General features: G+C 48.3%; 1 protein-coding gene across 1 annotated transcript in view; it reads left to right on the top strand.

The window, feature by feature from the left end:
• LOC140425680 (sodium channel protein type 1 subunit alpha-like) overlaps nucleotides 1-15,014 on the top strand; it is a 580,672-nt gene extending 565,658 nt beyond the window's left edge. The window contains exons 17-18 of the mRNA XM_072510176.1: nucleotides 11,907-12,263; nucleotides 14,886-15,014. Of these exons, the coding sequence (XP_072366277.1) occupies nucleotides 11,907-12,263; nucleotides 14,886-15,014 (486 nt within the window). The remainder of the gene's footprint in view (nucleotides 1-11,906; nucleotides 12,264-14,885) is intronic.
• The last annotated feature ends 4,488 nt before the right edge of the window (nucleotides 15,015-19,502 follow it).

The raw sequence follows: 19,502 nt of genomic DNA, 5'->3' as shown, positions 1-19,502 counted from the left end.
TTGAATTATCGAGCAGGCTCGAGGGGCCGAATGGCCTATTCTTGCTCCTAATTCATGTGATTGTATGTTCGACAGGTTGTAGGAACTTGGCTTGTGTTCCCTTGAGTGTAGGTGTTTGAGGGATGATCTAATTGATGTGTTTAAAATGTTAAAAAGGATTGGATAGGTTAATTGAGGAAATCCTATTTCCTCTGGTGAATGAATAAGATATTGTCATCTTAAATTGTAGAGCTTGGCTTCACAGGAATTGCCTGAAACAGCTGTGGATAATGAAGCAGTTGGATCTTTCAGCTGTGAGATTGGTAAAAGAGTAACATGTTGGAAATCTGAAATAAAAAGAGAAAATGCTGAAAATACCCAGCTGGTCTGGCAGCACCTGTGGAGAGAGGAACAGAGTTAACATGTCAAGTCAATGACCTTCCATCAGGACCACAACCCTTGTCAGTCCGGCTGGAGAGTCCTTTTCTTGATTCTACCTGACCCGGTGAGTATTTGCAGCATTTTCTGTTTTTGTCGGGGATTGATGGATTATTTCTTCGGTGAGGAAGTCAAGGAATATGAAACAAAGGCAAAGAAATGGAGTTGGGGCCAGCTGACACCTGATTGACTGGTGGAACTGGCTCAAGAAGCTGAATGGCCTATTCCTGTTCCGGGGGTGGGCCTGCACCACAGGAACTGCAGCGGTTCAAGATGGTGGCTCACAGCCTCCTTCCCAAGGACAGTTAGGGATGAGCAACAGATGCTGGCCTCGCCAGCGACTCTCACATTAAAAAAATATATATATTGTCAATTCCTAATCCTGCTTTGTTTTGAAAATGTTTTGCTCCATTCTTAAAGCTACAATGCCAATGGGCAGAATGGACATACACAATCAATTCCTAATCCTGCTGCCAATTTGCAGGGGCCAGTGGAGGTGGGTGAGGCGTGGGCGAGGGTTATCTTCAGCTATTTGATCCACCTTAAAGCAAACATCACCAACAGCTCCGTCTTTCTCTGGTGTTTAAGAATCCATGCTAGCCAGTGTTAGCCGACTGCTGCACTACACAGGGATCCGGAGGCCTAATGCATTTGCATGATATACGGATGTGTTTCTGTCACCTCTTAACACACTGTCTGTTATGTTAATCGAATACACCATTACATATCAATAGGTGGGTTCCCTTTGAACCTGCTCGAGGCCACTGAGGCTTTCACAGTATTTCAATAGAGACATAATTTTTTTTTTAAATCATCTGCACAATTTACCTTACAGCCCGGGCCTTGAAAATCCCAGCCAAACTAATAATTAGTATTAACATATTATCTCTCAATGTTTGAACCATTTAAAAAATATCTATAATTTATTCCGAGGATGTGGGCTTCGCGGGCAAGGCCAGCGTTTATTGCCCATCCCCAATTTCCCTTGAGAAGGTGGTGGTGAACTGCCTGATACAGGAGGAGGCCATTCGGCCCTTCGAGCTTGCTCCGCCATTCATTAAGGTCATGGCTGATCATCAAATTCAATACCCTTGGTCCCTTCAGCCCCAAGACCTGCATCTAATTCATTCTTGAAATCACAATGTTTTCATCTCAAGTACTTCTTGTGGTAGTGAATTCCAAAGATTCTCACTCTCTGGGTGAAGAAATTTCTCCTCACCTCAGTCCTAAAAGGTTTACCCCTTTCCCTCACACTACGACTCCTAGTTCTAGACTCCCCCACCATCAGGAACATTCTTTCTGAATCTACCCTGTCTAATCCTGTTTGAATTTTGTAAGTTTTCATGAGATCCCCTCTCACTCTTCTAAACTCCAGTGAAGGTAAACGGCTTAGTCTCCCCTCGTATGACAGTCCCGCCATCTCGGGAATCAGCCTGATAAAATTTTGCTGCACACCCTCCATAACAAGAACATCCTTCTTCAGATAAGGGGCGAGATTCTCCGACCCCCCCCCCGCCAGGTCGTAGAATCGCCGGGGGCTGGCGTAAATCCCGCCCCCGCTGGTTGCCGAATTCTCCACCACCGGATATTCGGCGGGGGCGGGAATCACGCCGCGCCAGTTGGCGGCCCCCCCCCCCCCCGCGATTCTCCGGCCCGGATGGGCCGAAGTCCCGCCACTAAAATGCCTGTTCCGCCGGCGTAGATTAAACCACCTACCTTACCGGCGGGACAAGGCGGCGCGGGCGGGCTCCGGGGTGCTGGGGGGGCATCGGGGCGATCTGGCCCCTGGGGGTGCCCCCACGGTGGCCTGGCCCGCGATTGGGGCCCACCGATCCGCGGGCGGGACTGTGCCGTGGGGGCACTCTTTCCCTTCCGCCTCCGCCACGGTCTCCACCATGGTGGAGGCAGAAGAGACTCCCTCCACTGCGCATGCGCGGGAATGCCGTCAGCGGCCGCTAACGCTCCTGCGCATGCGCCGCCCGGAGATGTCATTTCCGCGCCAGCTGGCGGGGCACCAAAGGCCTTTTCCGCCAGCTGGCGGGGCGGAAATTCGTCCGGCGCGCGCCTAGCCCTTTTGGGGCGGCGCGATGCCCGACTGATTTGTGCCGTTTTGGGCGCCGGTCGTCAGACATCGTGCCGTTTCCGGAGAATATCGCCCAAGGACTTGAACCGCTGCAGTACATGTGGTGTAGGTGCACCCACAGTGCTGTTAGGGAGGGAGTTCCAGGATTCTAACCCAATGACGATAAAGAAAAGGTAACATTTATCGAAAGAGAAATGAACAAAAGAAGAAGTGAGCCAACGAGAGTGCATCATTAGTGAGTAACACAAAAGGAACCCCCAAATACCTGTATAATTATATAAGTAGTATAGGCTGAAGAAAAGGTAGAACAGATTAGGGATAAAAAAGGGGATCGTCTTATGGAGGCAAAGGGCATAGAATCATGGGCGATTTTAGAACCTTAGTTAGGCCACACTTGGAGTATAGTGTTCAATTCTGGTCGCCACACTACCAGAAGGATGTGGAGGCTTTAGAGAGGGCGCAGAAGAGATTTACCAGGATGTTGCCTGGTATGGAGGGCATAAGCTATGAGGAGCGATTGAATAAACTCGGTTTGTTCTCACTGGAACGAAGGAGGTTGAGGGGCGACCTGATAGAGGTATACAAAATTATGAGGGGCATAGACAGAGTGGATAGTCAGAGGCTTTTCCCCAGGGTAGAGGGGTCAATTACTAGGGGGCATAGGTTTAAGGTGAGAGGGGCAAGGTTTAGAGTAGATGTACGAGGCAAGTTTTTTACGCAGAGGGTAGTGGGTGCCTGGAACTCGCTACCGGAGGAGGTAGTGGAAGCAGGGACGATAGGGACATTTAAGGGGCATCTTGACAAATATATGAATAGGATGGGAATAGAAGGATACGGACCCAGGAAGTGTAGAAGATTGTAGTTTAGTCGGGCAGCATGGTCGGCACGGGCTTGGAGGGCCGAAGGGCCTGTTCCTGTGCTGTACATTTCTTTGTTCTTTGTTTGTTGTTCTCCACTCCCGCGCCGGTTGGGAGAATCGCCTGGGCCGCCAAAATTTCCTGTGGTGCCCGTCCGACGCCCTCCCACGATTCTCCCAAGCGGCGGGAACGGCCCCGTCGTGTTCCGCGGGCCGCAGGCCGGAGAATCGCCCGAGACACCCAAAATGGCGATTCTCCGGCACCCCCGCTATTCTCAGGCCCGGATGGGCCGAGCGGCCAGCCCAAAACAGCGGGTTCCCCCCCGGCGCCGTCCACACCTGGTCGCTGCCATCGGGAACAGCGCGGGAACGTTGGGGGGGGCGGCCTGCGGGGGGAGGGGGGGGGATCCTACACCGGGGCTACCTCAAATGTGGGGTGGCCCACGATCGGTGCCCACCGATCGTCGGGCCGTCCTCTCTGAAGGAGGACCTCCTTCCTTCTGCAGCTCTGCAAGATCCGTCTGCCATCTTCTTGCGGGGCGGACTCGGAGAGGACGGCAACCACGCATGCGCGTGTGACGCCAGTTATGCGGCGCCGGCCGCGTCATGTATGCGGCGCCGCCTTTACGCGGCGACAAGGCCTGGCGCGTGTAAATGACGCGGCCCCGCTCCTAGCCCATTATCGGGCCCTGAATCGGTCGGGCTAGGGGCAGTTTCGCGCCGTCGTGAACCTCAACGGCATTCACGACGGCGCGGGAGTGGAAAATCCCGCCCCATGAATTTACAGTGCAGAAGGAGGCCATATAAAACAAAAAAGAGTGGCTAAGGTCCTTTAGAGGATGAGAAGGGAAATTTAATAATGGGAGATGAGGAAATGGCTGAGGAACTGAACAGTTTTTTTGGGTCGGACTTCATAGTGGAAGACACAAATAACATGCCAGTGACTGATGGAAATGAGGCTATGGCAGGTGAGGACCTTGAGAGGATTGTTATCACCAAGGAGGTAGTGCTGGGCAAGCTAATGGGGCTAAAGGTAGACAAGTCTCCTGGCTCTGATGGAATGCATCCCAAAGTGCTAAAAGAGATGGCTAGGGAAATTGCAAATGCACTAGTGATAATTTACCAAAATTCACTAGACTCTGGGGTGGTCCCGGCAGATTGGAAATTAAGAAATGTGACACCACTGTTTAAAAAAGGAGGTAGGCAGAAAGCGGGTAATTATAGGCCAGGTAGCTTAACTTCGGTAGTAGGGAAAATGCTGGAATCTATCATCGAGGAAGAAATAACGAGGCATCTGGATGGAAATTGTCCCATTGGGCAGACGCAGCATGGGTTCATAAAGGGCAGGTCGTGCCTAACTAATTTAGTGGAATTTTTTGAGGGGAGTCAATGGATGTGGTATATCTGGATTTCCAGAAAGCCTTTGACAAGGTGCCACACAAAAGGTTGCTGCATAAGATAAAGATGCATGGCATTAAGAGGAAAGTAGTAGCATGGATAGAGGATTGGTTAATTAATAGAAAGCAAAGAGTGGGGATTAATGGGTGTTTCGCTGGTTGGCAATCAGTAGCTAGTGGTGTCCCTCAGGGATCAGTGTTGGGCCCACAACTGTTCACAATTTACATAGATGATTTGGAGTTGGGGACCAAGGGCAATGTGTCCAAGTTTGCAGATGACACTGAGATAAGTGGTAAAGCAAAAAGGATACAGGAATTCTGCAGAGGGATTTGGATAGGCTAAGTGAATGGGCGAGGGTCTGGCAGATGGAATACAATGTTGACAAATGTGAGGTTATCTATTTTGGGAGGAATAACAGCAAAAGGGATTATTATTTAAATGATAAAATATTAAAACATGCTGCTGTGCAGAGAGACCTGGGTGTGCTAGTGCATGAGTCGCAAAAAGTTAGTTTACAGGTGCAACAGGTGATTAAGAAGGCAAATGGAATTTTGTCCTTCATTGCTAGAGGGATGGAGTTTAAGACTAGGGAGGTTATGCTGCAATTGTATAAGGTGTTAGTGAGGCCACACCTGGAGTATTGTGTTCAGTTTTGGTCTCCTTACTTGAGAAAGGACGTACTGGCACTGGAGGGTGTGCAGAGGAGATTCACTAGGTTAAACCCAGAGCTGAAGGGGTTGGATTACGAGGAGAGGTTGAGTAGACTGGGACTGTACTCGTTGGAAGTTAGAAGGATGAGTGGGGATCTTATAGAAACATATAAAATTATGAAGGGAATAGATAGGATAGATGCGGGCAGGTTGATTCCACTGGCGGGTGAAAGCAGAACTAGGGGGCATAGCCTCAAAATAAGGGGAAGTAGATTTAGGACTGAGTTTAGGAGAAACCTCTTCACCCAAAGGGTTGGGAATCTATGGAATCCAGTGAAGCAGTAGAGGCTCCTTCATTAAATGTTTTTAAGATAAAGATAGATAGTTTTTTGAAGAATAAAGGGATTAAGGGTTATGGTGTTCGGGCCGGAAGGTGGAGCTGAGTCCACAAAAGATCAGCCATGATCTCATTGAATGGTGGAGGAGGCTCGAGGGGCCAGATGGCCTACTCCTGCTCCGAGTTCTTATGTTCTATTTGGCCCATCGAGTCTGCACCGGCCCTTACAAAGAGCACCCTACTGAAGCCCACGTATCTACCCTATCCCTGTAACCCAGTAACCCCCACTTAATAATTTCTGGACACTAAGGGCAATTTAGCATGTCCAATCCACCTATCTAACCCGCACATCTTTGGACTGTGGGAGGAAACCGGAGCACCCAGAGGAAACCCACACAGGCACGGGAAGAATGTGCAGACTCCGCACAGATAGTTACCCAGCCGGGAATTGAACGTGGGACCCTGGAGCTGTGAAGCAACTGTGCTAACCACTATGCTACCGTGCTGCCGGGGGTGGGCATGGTTGAGGTTGAGTTACCGAACCATCACAGCAAAGATACAACCCTTCAGAGTAACCCAGTTGGCCCTGCCATCCAATTGACTTTTGAAGTCATTGATCATCTCTGTTTCCAGGTCACCACCCGTCGCTGCGTTTAAACAAAACAAAAGCTCTCCCTCGCATGCCTCCAGCATCTCATAATAATAACCGCTTATTGTCACGAGTCGGCTTCAATGAAGTTACTGTGAGAAGTCCCTAGTCGCCACATTCCGGCGCCTGTTCGGGGAGGCCGGTACGGGAATTAGAACCCACGCTGCTGCCTTGTTCTGCATTACAAGCCAGCTGTTTAGCCCACTGTGCTGATTTTCTTGGGGAAAATCCTTACACTGGAGTTCCTTAGACCTTGAAACATCATCCTCTCTTTTGTAAGCCAGTCATGATATTGTACACCTCCATCAGATCCTCCCACATCATCTTCATTCCAAGGAGAACAACCTGGGCTTCCCCAACCTGGGTAGAATTTTACACATCCTCACAGGTGGGTTTTTGGGCACAGCGGGGAGTGGGGGGGGGGGGGGGGCGTGAAATTGAACGGACGGAAATCCCTCCGAGTTCCCGTTCACCCGACCACACGGTAATTTTATGCCGGGGTGGGCAAGGCCTCGGATGTGTAGCCCACCCCTGGCCGAATTGAGACTCCACCGGGGCATGGGGCTGGCATAATGATACTGTCACGCGACGAGTAATCCAGAGCCCAAGGTAATACTCTGGGGTCTTGAGTTCGAATCTCACCACAGCAGATGGTGAAATTTAACTTATTTTGCAGCCGGCGTCGCTGACAGTGCGAACGACAACAAAGAACAAAGAAAAGTACAGCACAGGAACAGGCCCTTCGGCCCTCCAAGCCCGTGCCGACCATGCTGCCCGTCTAAACTAAAATCTTCTGCACTTCCTGGGTCCGTATCCCTCTATTCCCATCCTATTCATGTATTTGTCAAGATGCCCCTTAAATGTCACTATCGCCCCTGCTTCCACCACCTCCTCCGGCAGCGAGTTCCAGGCACCCACGCAGGCACAAAATCTCACCAGGGTGGGGAAAAGGGATTCTCACCGACGAGAAACCTTTTCCCGATTTTGTTTCCCCTTTCCTCGTCGGTGATGTAGCGAGGCTCTTGCCTCCAGGACACATGATTTCCCTCCCCACCCCTCACTGACTATTCACATCATATTTGGCGAGGTACACAACACCTTTAGGAAGACGGGAAACAGTCGAAGGATTCCCGCCTGTGGCGCCAACGTCACTATCGTCCACAGGGGGAAGAAGGGCATGCCTGTCCCTGACACTGCCCTGGCACTGCCCACTGGCACAGGTTGGCAGTGACGGCCTGTGCAAACCTCTGCTGGGGCAATGCTGGGGTAAGCCCTCTAGAGAACCCAATTGCAGGCGTCCTGTTGTGTATGGTGGGGGTTGAAGAGCATCGAGGCCTTTGAAAGGGGAGATTTGACAGTGACGGGGGAGTGGCCATTGAGGAGTCAACTTGCAGTGATGGGGTGGAACGGTCATCGAGGGGGGAGCGAGCAGTAGGTGGGAGCAGGCACTGAGTGGGAGGAGCGGTACCGATACTGCTGTGGTGGCTGTGGGTAGGGGTGGCGGGGGGGGGGGGGGGGTGTAGAGTGCCCCTGATCAAGGTGGGGAGGGGCTGGGGGGGGGGGGTCAGTTTTGATTGGGGCACCCATTAAAGATGGCACCCCGATCTCTGGAACCAACCTTGCCGGCTCCATCAGGCCCTGCCCCATCAGACTGCACTTTGGAAAGAGGAATGGAGGCATAGACTATTTTCTAAATGTGGAAATGCTGAGGAAATCAGAAGCACAAAGGGGCTTGGGAGTCCTTGTTCAAGGTTCTCTTCAGGTTAACATGCAGGTTCAGTCGCCAGTTAGGAAGGCAAATGCAATGTTAGCATTCATATCGAGAGGGCCAGAATACAAGACCAGGGATGTAATTCTCAGGCTGTATAAGGCTTTGGTCAGACCCCATTTGGAGTATTGTGAGCAGTTTTGGGCCCCGTATCTAAGGAAGGTTGTGTTAGCCTTGGAAACGGTCCAGAGGAGGTTCACAAGAATGATCCTTGGAATGAAGAGCTTGTCATATGAGGAATGGTTGAGGACCCTGGGTCTGTACTCGTTGGAATTTAGAAGGATGAGGGGGGATCTTATTGAAACTTACAGGATTTTGCGAGGCCTGGATAGAGTGGACTGGAGTGGATGTTTCCACTTGTAGGAAGAACTAGAAGCAGAGGACACCATCTCAAACTAAAGGAACGATCCTTTAAAACCGAGATGAGGAGCACTTTCTTCAGCCAGAGGGTGGTGAATCTGTGGAACTCTTTGCCGCAGAAGGCTGTGGAGGCCAAATGTCTGGAGTGTCTTTGAGACAGAGATAGATAGGTTCTTGATTAATAAGGAGATCAGGGGTTCTGGGGAGAAGGCAGGAGAATGGGGATGAGAAAATATCAGCCATGATTGGATGGCGGAGCAGACTCGATGGGCCGAGTGGCCTAATTCTGCTCCTATGTCTTATGGTCTTATGTAAAGCATGCCACTTGATTTTATTTTTGTCAGAGTGCCAGAAAATCTTGTCTGAAAACTGAGCAATGCATCGAGAGATACATGCCGGTTTCAGTCAGAGCCTCATACTCTGACAAATTCTGAGAAAATCCCACCCAATAGAAATCTGGAATTAAAAGTCAAATGACCATGAGACAATTGTCGATTGTTGTAGAAGCCCATCTGGTTCACCGATGCCCTTTAGTGAAGGAAATCTGCTCTTCCCACCCTGGCTTGGTCTACATGTGACTCCAGACTCACAGCAATGTGGGTGACTCCTAAATGTCCCTCTGAAATGGACCAGCGAGCCACTTAGTTTTACCAAACCGCTGCAAAGTCAATGAAATCAGACGGACCACCCAGCATCAACCTAGGCGCCAGAAATGGCGATGGTAAACCCAGCCATGTGGACCATGCAAAGCCCTCCTAACATCTGGGGGTTTGTGCCAAAGTTGGAGATCTGTCTCACAGACTAGTTAAGCAACGCCTGACTCACAGAATCATACCTTACAGACTATGTCCCAGACACCATTATCACCATTCCTGGGTATGTCCTGTCTCACCGGCAGGACAGGCCCAGCAGAGGTGGCGGCACAGTGGTGTACTGTCGGGAAGGAGTTGCCCTGGGAGTCCTCAACATCGACTCTGGACCCCATGAAGCCTCATGGCTTCAGGTTAAACATGAGCAAGGAAACCGCCTGCTGATTACCACATACCAGCCGCCCTCAGCTAATGAATCAGTGCTCCTCCATATTGAACACCACTTAGAGGAAGGACTGAGGGTGATGAGGGCGTAGAATATACTCTGGGTGGGGGACTTCACCACAGACCGAGCTGACCGGGTCCTAAAGGACATAGCTACTAACCTGTGACTGCATCAGGTGGTGAGGAATGAACAAGAGGGAAAAACCTACTTGACCTCATCCTCACCAGCCTGCCTGCCGCAGATGCATCTGCTCATGACAGTGTCGGTAGGCGTGACCACCGCACAGTCCTTCTGGAGACGAAGGCAGAATCATATATTTTTTCAGTGTCAGCTCTGACTGAAAACCAGCATGTCGCTGTCCAGTTTCCTCTCCAGATCTTGAGCTTCTCTGAGCAACAAAAATGAATGGCTGTGGTTTATGCCGTCTGGCGTGGAGTGCGTCCTGAAAGAGCTGGCAAGATAGGCTCCACAGAAATCAGGTCGCCATCTCAAAGAGCGCGTCGATCAAAACTGAACATCAATGCCTTCCCTCCATATGCCTACAATCACCGGGCTCATCCCCCCAGCCCTCAATCATCAGGCTCTCCTCCACCACCCCACCACCCACCGCGGAAGTATCGCCAGCATTCCCACCCCCTCACTGCCCACTCCCCACACCCTACCCCGTGCCTGAAAATACCCCCCTCAATGGCTCTTCCCCCTGAGACCACATATAACCACCCTCCCCAACGTGGCTGCCCAGAGGCCGCTCCCTGGCACTGCCACAGCACAGGTTGGCGTTGCCATATTGGCACTACCTGTGCAAGGGGACAGTGCCGGGGGGAAAATGCCAGGGCACTTCCCGGCCATGGCCTTCTCCCCAGGGCGCCATCCCTACCTTTGTGTCCCCGGAGGGATCCCCTCAACTGGATCTCAGTTTTAAAAAGCTCTTGTAATCCTTGCTGACCGGACGTCACATCGGCGAGGTTTCAATATTCAGTGAGGGGCGGTTATATGGCGGGGGGTGTGGGGGTCTCTAATCATATTCAAATTAGTTTAAATCCATTAAAATGAGGTTCTCACTCTTTGTGGCCATGAATCCTGTGACGACCGACAAGGGGCATTGAAAATCGGGAACTGCGATTTCTCCGGAGAGAATCGCCTTTCCTGATTCGATTTTCCGCCCGCTTTGTTATTCTCTCTCGGCGAATGTGGATCTGAGAATTACCCCCAAAATCCTGACTTCACATTGAGGATACCCTCCATCGTGTTCTGTGTCACCACCACTGTCCTAAATGGGACAGACTTCGAACAGACCTAGCAACTCAAGACTGGGCATCCATGAGGCGCTGTGGGCCATCAGCAGGAGCAGATTGTATTCAACCACAGTCTGCAACCTCATGGCCCAGCATATCCCCCACTCTACCATTACCACCCAGCCAGGGGGTCAACCCTGGTTCAATGAAGAGTGCAGGATGGCATGCCAGGAGCAACATCAGGCATACCGCAAAATGAGGTAGCATTCTGGTGAAGCTACAACACAGGGCTACTTGTGTGCCAAACAACATAAGCAGCAAGTGATAGACAGAGTTAAGCCATTCCACAAGAAACGCATCAAATTTAAGCTCTGGAGTCCTGCCACATCCAGCCATGATTGGTGGTGGACAATTAAACAACTCACTGGGGAGGAGGTTCCACAAATATCCCCATCCTCAAATGATGGAGGGGCCCAGCACACCAATGCAAAAGGTAAGGCTGAAGCATTTGCAATAATCTTCCAGCAGGAAGTGTCGAGCAGATTGTCTGTCTCGACCTCCTCTGGAATCAGAATCACTGATGCCAGTCTACAGCCAATTCAATTCACTCCACTTGATATCAAGAAATGGCTGAATACACTGAGAGAATTAAGGAATAGCGGGATACTGAGGAAGGTTGAGGTGAGATAGAAGATCAGCCAGGATCTTGTATGCAACAGGCTTGAAGAGACAAATTTTCTTTCTTCATTCATGGGATGTGGTCATCGCTGATAAGGCCAACATTTATTGCTCATCCCTTAATTGCCCTGAAATTGAGTGAATCGCTCGGCTATTTCAGAGGGCGTTCCGGCCCTTATTCCTTATGGTTTTATGATTGCCTTCTAACTACCCAATCCAATGAATAGAATCTAATGCACTTATCTGCAATTGAACACACAATCAGATTTGAAGATAATCGACTTCAGGCTTTCAGTCGACTTGTTGACAGACTGTGAGCTTCAATTCATTGGAAAACATCCATTAAACATTCTTTCCACTTCACTCATTCATTGTGGTTAATTGTTACCCAGTGACCCTACATTGACTAATGCAATTTTTTTTCCAATCGTACTTCACAGCTCAGAGTCTTCAAGCTGGCAAAATCATGGCCCACCCTCAACACGCTCATCAAGATCATTGGTAATTCGATGGGCGCTTTGGGCAACCTGACCCTTGTCCTGGCCATCATTGTCTTTATCTTTGCGGTAGTTGGGATGCAGCTTTTTGGCAAAAGGTATAACGAGGATGTTTGCCGGATCCCCGACAAATGCAAGCTCCCACGCTGGCACATGAAAGACTTCTTCCATTCCTTCCTCATCGTTTTCCGGGTTCTATGCGGCGAGTGGATCGAAACCATGTGGGATTGTATGGAGGTGGCCGGGCAGCCCTTGTGCATCCTTGTCTTCATGCTGGTCATGGTGATTGGAAACCTCGTGGTAAGTCCTTAAATTATGTTTCTGGGTTTTACGCTAGCTATTGCACTGGGGCTCGGTGTCACCAACTGTTCCTGTAAACCAACCAACACTCTCGGATACATAACAAATGACAGTGACCTTACAGCACAGAAGCAATCCATTCAGCCCAACTGGTCCCTGTCAGTGTTTAGGCTCCACACGAGATTCATCCAGCTATCCTCTTAGCATATATTTCCATTCCTTTTATTCTGCATATGTTTATCTGCTTCGTGCTTTCTGTGCTATTTGCATCAACTGCTCTCTATAGTGAGTTCCATTCTAACCGCCCTCTGAGTTAAGTTTCTCAGGGATTCCCTATTTGATTTATTAGGTGACTAGTTTCTATTGACAGCCACTGGCTTTGGTTTTCCCACCTCCCCATGTCTGCCCTTTCAAACCCTGTCTTAATCTTAATGCCCTCGATTAGGCCACACTTTAGCCTTCTCTGTTCTAAAGAAAAGTACCTCAGCTGGCTCAGTTTTTCCTGATGGGTGTTACATCTCTTTTGTACTACCTTAATATATTTTTTAGAATTTAGCCAGAACTGTGCACTGCAAATGTCATCTAACCAAGGTTCCTTACAATTCTAATCCAATACCAACAGTGAGACCTCAGACTTGAACATAGAGAACCTACTGTACACCAACTTAATGAAATACATCATGCTCCACTACACGATTCTTCTTGCTTCACTGGATTGAATATACACTTGATCCATTTGAATACTAAGCATTGTTTGAAAATTTAGAACTTTGATTGGTCAATGTATTTCCTTGAGAAATGAACCAGCGAATGGCCATCACTTCTGCTGCTTAGCTGAAACAGATGCAATATGTGTACCTGTTCTCGCAGTCTGCAAAGAACAGGGTCCTGCGCATTAATGCTTGGCAGTTAACTGTCCCTCACCATTAACCGGTGCAATCTTCATGGCAACGCCTCTACCAATCAGAGTTCACGTGCCAATCAAGCGTGCTCTCTTCTCATACAGCAAGAGGTTATTGCTTCCTCTGACATCGATATTCTTGTGATTGTCCTGATGAGTGCAATGTGAAAAACTTTGACAATATGTCTTTTTTTCAGCAATTTTTAAATTAGTAGTGCGAAGGAGTGGGTGAATTTAATGTCAAATTGGGAACAAAAAATAAATGAGGGAAATAAAACTTGGATTAGGAGAACAATTTTTTTAAAGGAGTTGGAAATGAAAACTAAACAAAAATAATAATAATTCTTAAAATGCCTAACACCAATGAAAATATGAAGTAATAAAATTCCACACTAAAACACCAAAACAATCTCAAAGCCCAAAGCATTTTACAGCCAATGAAGTACTTTTGAAGTGGATTTGCTGTTGTGATGTCAGAATAGTTAATAGTGTAACAGTTAATTATCACTGCAAGAGGTTGATTGCCAGTAAATAGCACTTAGTGCATTGTTAACAGAATACTTAAAGACTTGAACAAAGGCCAAACACTCAGGATACTGCAAATGGGGAATAAAAACAGAAAATGCTGGGAATGCTCAACTGAGTGTTTCTGGCATTTTCTGTTTTTACTTTGAGTTGAAGTGAATTAACTATCTGTGGAGAGTTTACTTTGCATCTACCATGTTAATGCAGCAACGTAACACCGTTCGATGCTGTTGAGGCAGGCAGCAAGATGCAACGCCAGTGAAGCATCACTGACAACAACTCCTGGATTTTGGGATTCAGTCACGTACCTGCCCCATGGCTGAAATTGCTGATTCAAAGAAGAGAGAACATTACAGCATAGGAACAGGCCTTCGACCCACTAAGCCTGCGCTGATCCACATTCCTTATTTACACCGACTACTTATTACCCAAACGATCTTTATCCCTCCATTCCCCTTCTGTTCATGTGTCTATCAAGATGTATTTTAAATGTTGCTATCATGCCTGCTTCCACCACCTTCACTGGCAACGTGTTCCAGGTATCCACCACCTACTGCGTGAAAAACCTTCCCCGTACATCTCCCCTAAACTTTCCCCATCTCACCTTGAATCTGTGCCGCCTTGTAATTGAGTCTTCTACCCTGGGAAATAGCTTCTGACTATCCACCCTGTCTATACCTCTTGTAATTTTGTAGACCTCAATCAGGTCTCCCCTCAGCCTCCGTCTTTCCAACGAAAACAATCCGAGTTCATTCAACTCTCTCCTCACAGCTAACACTATTCATTTAGGTATGAAGAGCAGCATCAGCCTCTGGTTACTTCGAGAGTGAAATATGGGTCAAGTAGCCTTAGAATGGCCAAACATTTCCATCCCTCACAAACTGTCTAAAGCAATAAAGGTGTTGCCTGTCTGAGGCACTTCTCTTTGTATGTTTAAGCATCATAATGGATGTTCACATGGTCATCCAGGCAGTCAATCGAGCCTGGGCCTACGGCAGGCTGTAAATTTTCTGATCTAACAGCACGTAGCCCCACTATAAACCTGTCATTGCCCACAGAGCTGTCAGAATGGAGCTCGACCCATCATTGACCCAATCCCCCCTGACTGTCTTCACACTCAGTCATCAATAGGCGCTGCAGGATCACAGAGATCCACAGCACACAAGGAGATGATTGACCCTTGACTCCTTTTCCAGCACTCAGTGACAGCTGCCCTCATTAGCCCTCGACATTACAACAATGACGACACTTTAAAATACTTCATGGAACAGGCTGAGGTTCTTTTTTCTGGAAAGAAGAAAGCTGAGAGGCGGCCTGGTCTTTAAAATTATGAGTGGGGTTTTTTTTAATTCATTCTCGGGGTCTTTGAATATTTTTCAGTCGGAGCTAGATATCTTGATTAACAAGGGAGTGAAAGGTTATTGGGGGTTGGAAGGAATGTGGCAGCCATAATCTTATTGGATGGTGGAGCAGGCTCGAGGGGCCGAGTGGCCTACTCCTGCTCCTAATTCGTACGTTGGTGTGTTCGTATGGATGTGAACATCTCTGGTAAGGCCAGAGTTTATTTCCCATTTCTAATTTCCTTTGAGAAGGTGGTGATGAGCTGCCTTTGTGGCCCGCTGTAGTCCATAGGGCAGCACGGTAGCATTGTGGTTAGCACAATTGCTTCACAGCTCCAGGGTCCCTGGTTCGATTCCGGCTTGGGTCACTGTCTGTGCGAAGTCTGCACATCCTCCCCGTGTGTGCGTGGGTTTCCTCCGGGTGCTCCGGTTTCCTCCCACAGTCCAAAGATGTGCAGGTTAGGTGGATTGGCCCTGCTAAATTGCCCTTAGTGTCCAAAATTGCCCTTAGTGTTTGGTGGGGTTACTGGGTTATGGGGATAGGGTGGAGGTGTTGACCTTGGGTAGGGTGCTCTTTCCAAGAGCCGGTGCAGACTCGATGGGCTGAATGGCCTCCTTCTGCACTGTAAATTCTATGATGTTGTGTAGGTACACTCACAATGCGGTTAGGGAAGGAGTTTCCAGGATTTTGACCCATTGACAGTGAAGGAGCAGAGATATAGTTCCACATCAAGATGGGGCAAAAACTAGGAGCCATAAATTTACAGAAATCAATGAATGGGGCGGGGGGGTTCAGAGATGAGACCTTTTTAAAACCGGGTAGCTAGGGTAACACTAGAATAGCTCTACCTAAGTTAGTTTATTGAGGATTGAGACTAATCATAGAAAGTATACCTATTAATCATTATTAACCATTAAACATGTATTTTTAGCACATAGCAGTAACAAGCATTTGAACTCTTGCTAACAGAAATGGCCGCAATGTATGATGGGATTTAATCTAGCTAATTTACCCATGTTCTTAAGACAAACAGAATCAGACGGAAATAATGTGGTCAGCAATAATATAGCCAGCTCAATAAGCAGTTCTTATCAGTAGCCCCAACATCCTGTGCTCAGACAGACCATGGTACAAAGAGGAGCCAGCTTCAACATCCTGCATCCAGGTGAACAATGAAGTGGGCAGTAACTGGCTGAGATAAGGGGAAATAAGAGAAGGAGAGAACAAGAGGCGGCGGATACAAGAATCCTGGAAAACAACAGATGGCCAGGGGACAGGATGGGGTTAAATCATAAGATGATCACACAGTCACCATGCTGCCCAAAGTAAAATTCATTGGTCAAGGTAAAATCGACACCTACAAGGATTGGATTGAGTCCAACTGGGGTGGGCTACTGATTTTTTGAAATTGTATAACTGTTGCACCTCAAACAATGTAAAGTAGAGTGGTTTTGGCATTTATCCAAATCACCCTCCCTCGTACGTTGACCAAGCTTGGAAAATAAAGCCGTCTCAACCCGAGTTGATGTAACCGCAGGTCTTTGTGCTTAGCTGAGCCTAACTAAGAGGGAGGAACCCCTCGTGAACACCAGCTCAGTACTCACTCCCTGAAAACACTCCTACAGTCACTCATAAATTCAATGATGAATTCAGGAGAAACTTCTTTACCCAGAGGGTGTGGATCGCACTCGGACAAGAAGTAGCTGAGGCAGATAGCACAGATACATTTAAGGGGAAGCAAGACAAGGACAGGAGAGAGAGAAAAAAAGAACAATATGCGAATGGGATTCAATGATGAAGGGCAGGGAAAGGTTCTTATGGAGCATAAACCTCGACAAAGAGCAGTTAGAACACAGAGCCTGCCTCTGTGTTGTAAAATCAATATAATGCCTTGTTCTTTAGTGTTTGAGATGTTGAGAGGTGGTGAACAACTCAATATAGGTGCTTCTTCTTTCTTTTAGGCTCGTAACCTGCTGTGATGTTTTGTTCTGATTCATTCCAAATAAAGGGAAATCTCCAATGTGCGAACAGCCGTTGTTTTGCCGGGGGAATCTACTGGCAAGAGGGTTCAGCTCCCCGAGTCTCCGATATTTAAAGGAGGCTTCGGGATCAGACTCCGATGTTGATTAGTATTTGGCACTTAAATCTCGTTCTGTATCAGGCGACGTAAATTGTGATTGGATTGTGTTGAAGAGGAACGCAATGAGAGGGAGAATTCAGCAACCGCTGAAATGTGTGAACAAGGCTAAAGAAGGGAAACAGCTTTTGCGACAGAAAATTTGTTTTAAAGTTCAGTGAGGCAGGTATATGCTCACAGAGTGAGGAATGGTGAGATGCATCACCAGTTAATGTGCTTTTTGGATGAATTCGTAGGCAAGCTGCCTGCTCTTTGTGTTCTGAGACCTTTAACACTCATTGAACCATCAGGGCAGGCACATATGGCCTTACTTTAACTCCTTTGATGAGGACCCTAGCAGCCTACTTTTGGCATTTTAATTGGTGAAGCAATTGATTTCACTGAACTACAAGGAACATGCAGCACAGAATAGAACAGAATCCCTACAGTGCAGAAGGAGGCCATTCGGCTCATCGGGATCTGCACCGACCCTTCAAGTGAGTACTCTACCCATTCCGTACCGGCCTCCCGAACAGGCGCCGGAATGTGGCGACTAGGGGCTTTTCACAGTAACTTCATTGAAGCCTACTTGTGACAATAAGCGATTATTATTATTCCCACTTCCCCCCCCCCCCCCCCATTCCCGTAACCCCATAATTTAAGCTGCACATCCTTGGAAACTAGGGGACAATTTATCATGGCCAATCCACCTAACCTGCACATTTGGACTGAAACAGGCCATTCCGCCCAACCAGTCTGTCCTGGTGATTATTTATCAGGAATGCTAGCATCGTGGTTCTATTACTGGAATAGCATTCCAGAGGCCCGGACTAATGATCCAGAGACGTGAGTTCAAATTGCACCACTCCCGTTAAATGCGATTGATGAAATAAATCTGGAATACAAAGCCAGTGACAGTAAGGTGGAGGCTGCCTTCTGCCTCGTGAGTCGATGTTTTGTGCCGTGGTGGTCAACTATGCATTTTAAGCGTCACCTGGTCCCCTCTCTGACACGACAATCACTGTCGCTCCATGTCGCAAACACAGAACCAACAAATATAAAGGGACATGAAGGTGACTGACAATTTTGAAAGCAGCAAGAATTTGCAGATTGGTAATGTCGCAGCAATTCTAGTGCGAGCTATTTTTAGACCAAGCATATTTTTTCTAAAAGGCTTTATTTATAGGGAGAAAGTACTTTTACACAGCTCAAACCTTGTGTTCCAGGCTAGCAAAGTGGTGGCCACCAGAGATAATTACCACTGTGAGGCATGCCAAACTAAATGGTTTTGCAGCCATGTATATGTTCACAATGACAGCTGCCCTCATAATGGAGACTTATATTTAACCTCTGCACCAATCACCATAAAAGTGTTTCAGGCAGTGAGAAATGACATTTTCAAATGGCTTTAACAAGGAGAAAATCACCACATGCACATCGCAAAGTGGAGTGAGTGTTGGATCAGCACAGTCGGTAGCACTCAAACCTCTGAGTCATCACCTTCTTGCCTCATTCCTTTTGTTGTATAAGTATTTTTATTGGTTTTGCATTTATAATAACACTGCAAGGAGCATTGCATAGTAATGAAGAGATATTTACAGAACGGGCATACGATAAGAAAAAATAAGACCATGAACGGGTATGCATACAAGGGGAACGTATGTACAGATCCAGCCCCTAACTTGGTCATAAGTCACCACACACGAGCGGCGTGTTTGGCGTGACCTGGGCATACCTTGGTGCTGTTGATGTGGTCGCACCCATGTGTTCCCTTGCCATTTGTTCCCTTTGCCTACTCTGCCTTGCTAGCCCTGTATTCTGGTTTGTGTCTCCACCCCCCCCTCCACTTCTCCTGCCCACCCCCCCTTTTCTTCTTTCGTTATCTGTTTCGTTCACGGTCCTCCCTCCCCATCTCCCCCCCCCACCTCCCCCCCCCCCCCCCCCCCCCCCCCCCCCCCCCCCCCCCCCCCCCCCCCCCCACCGCCCCCTCCCGTATTGGCTGCTGGTCACAAACAGGACTGGGAAGAGGCTGGTGAATTGCTGCTTCCACATGTGGTGGCAGCCTTCCTCCGATCCTCGAATGGAAAATTAAATTTTTTCCAGTTTAAGGAATTCCGCTAAGTCGGCGAGCCAGTCCGCGACCTTGGGTGGCGCTGCTGATCTCCAGCTGAACAGCATCTCACAGAGCGCCTTGTGGATGACGAGGGCTGTGTCCGGCCTATCTCCATCCTCACATCCCCGTAGTGTGGTGTGTAGTCGTGGATTACTATTGTGGCGTATTCCACCCCTACCACCTCTGGAAGCACCGATTTGTCCACGACAAAGATGTTAATGCGGGAGTATACTTTGTGAATTT

Source organism: Scyliorhinus torazame, chromosome 6 (genome assembly GCF_047496885.1).
Source record: "Scyliorhinus torazame isolate Kashiwa2021f chromosome 6, sScyTor2.1, whole genome shotgun sequence".
Lineage (NCBI taxonomy): Eukaryota > Metazoa > Chordata > Chondrichthyes > Carcharhiniformes > Scyliorhinidae > Scyliorhinus > Scyliorhinus torazame.
The sequence above is the reverse complement of the archived record's forward strand: the minus strand, read 5'-3'. Positions and strand labels throughout refer to the sequence as shown.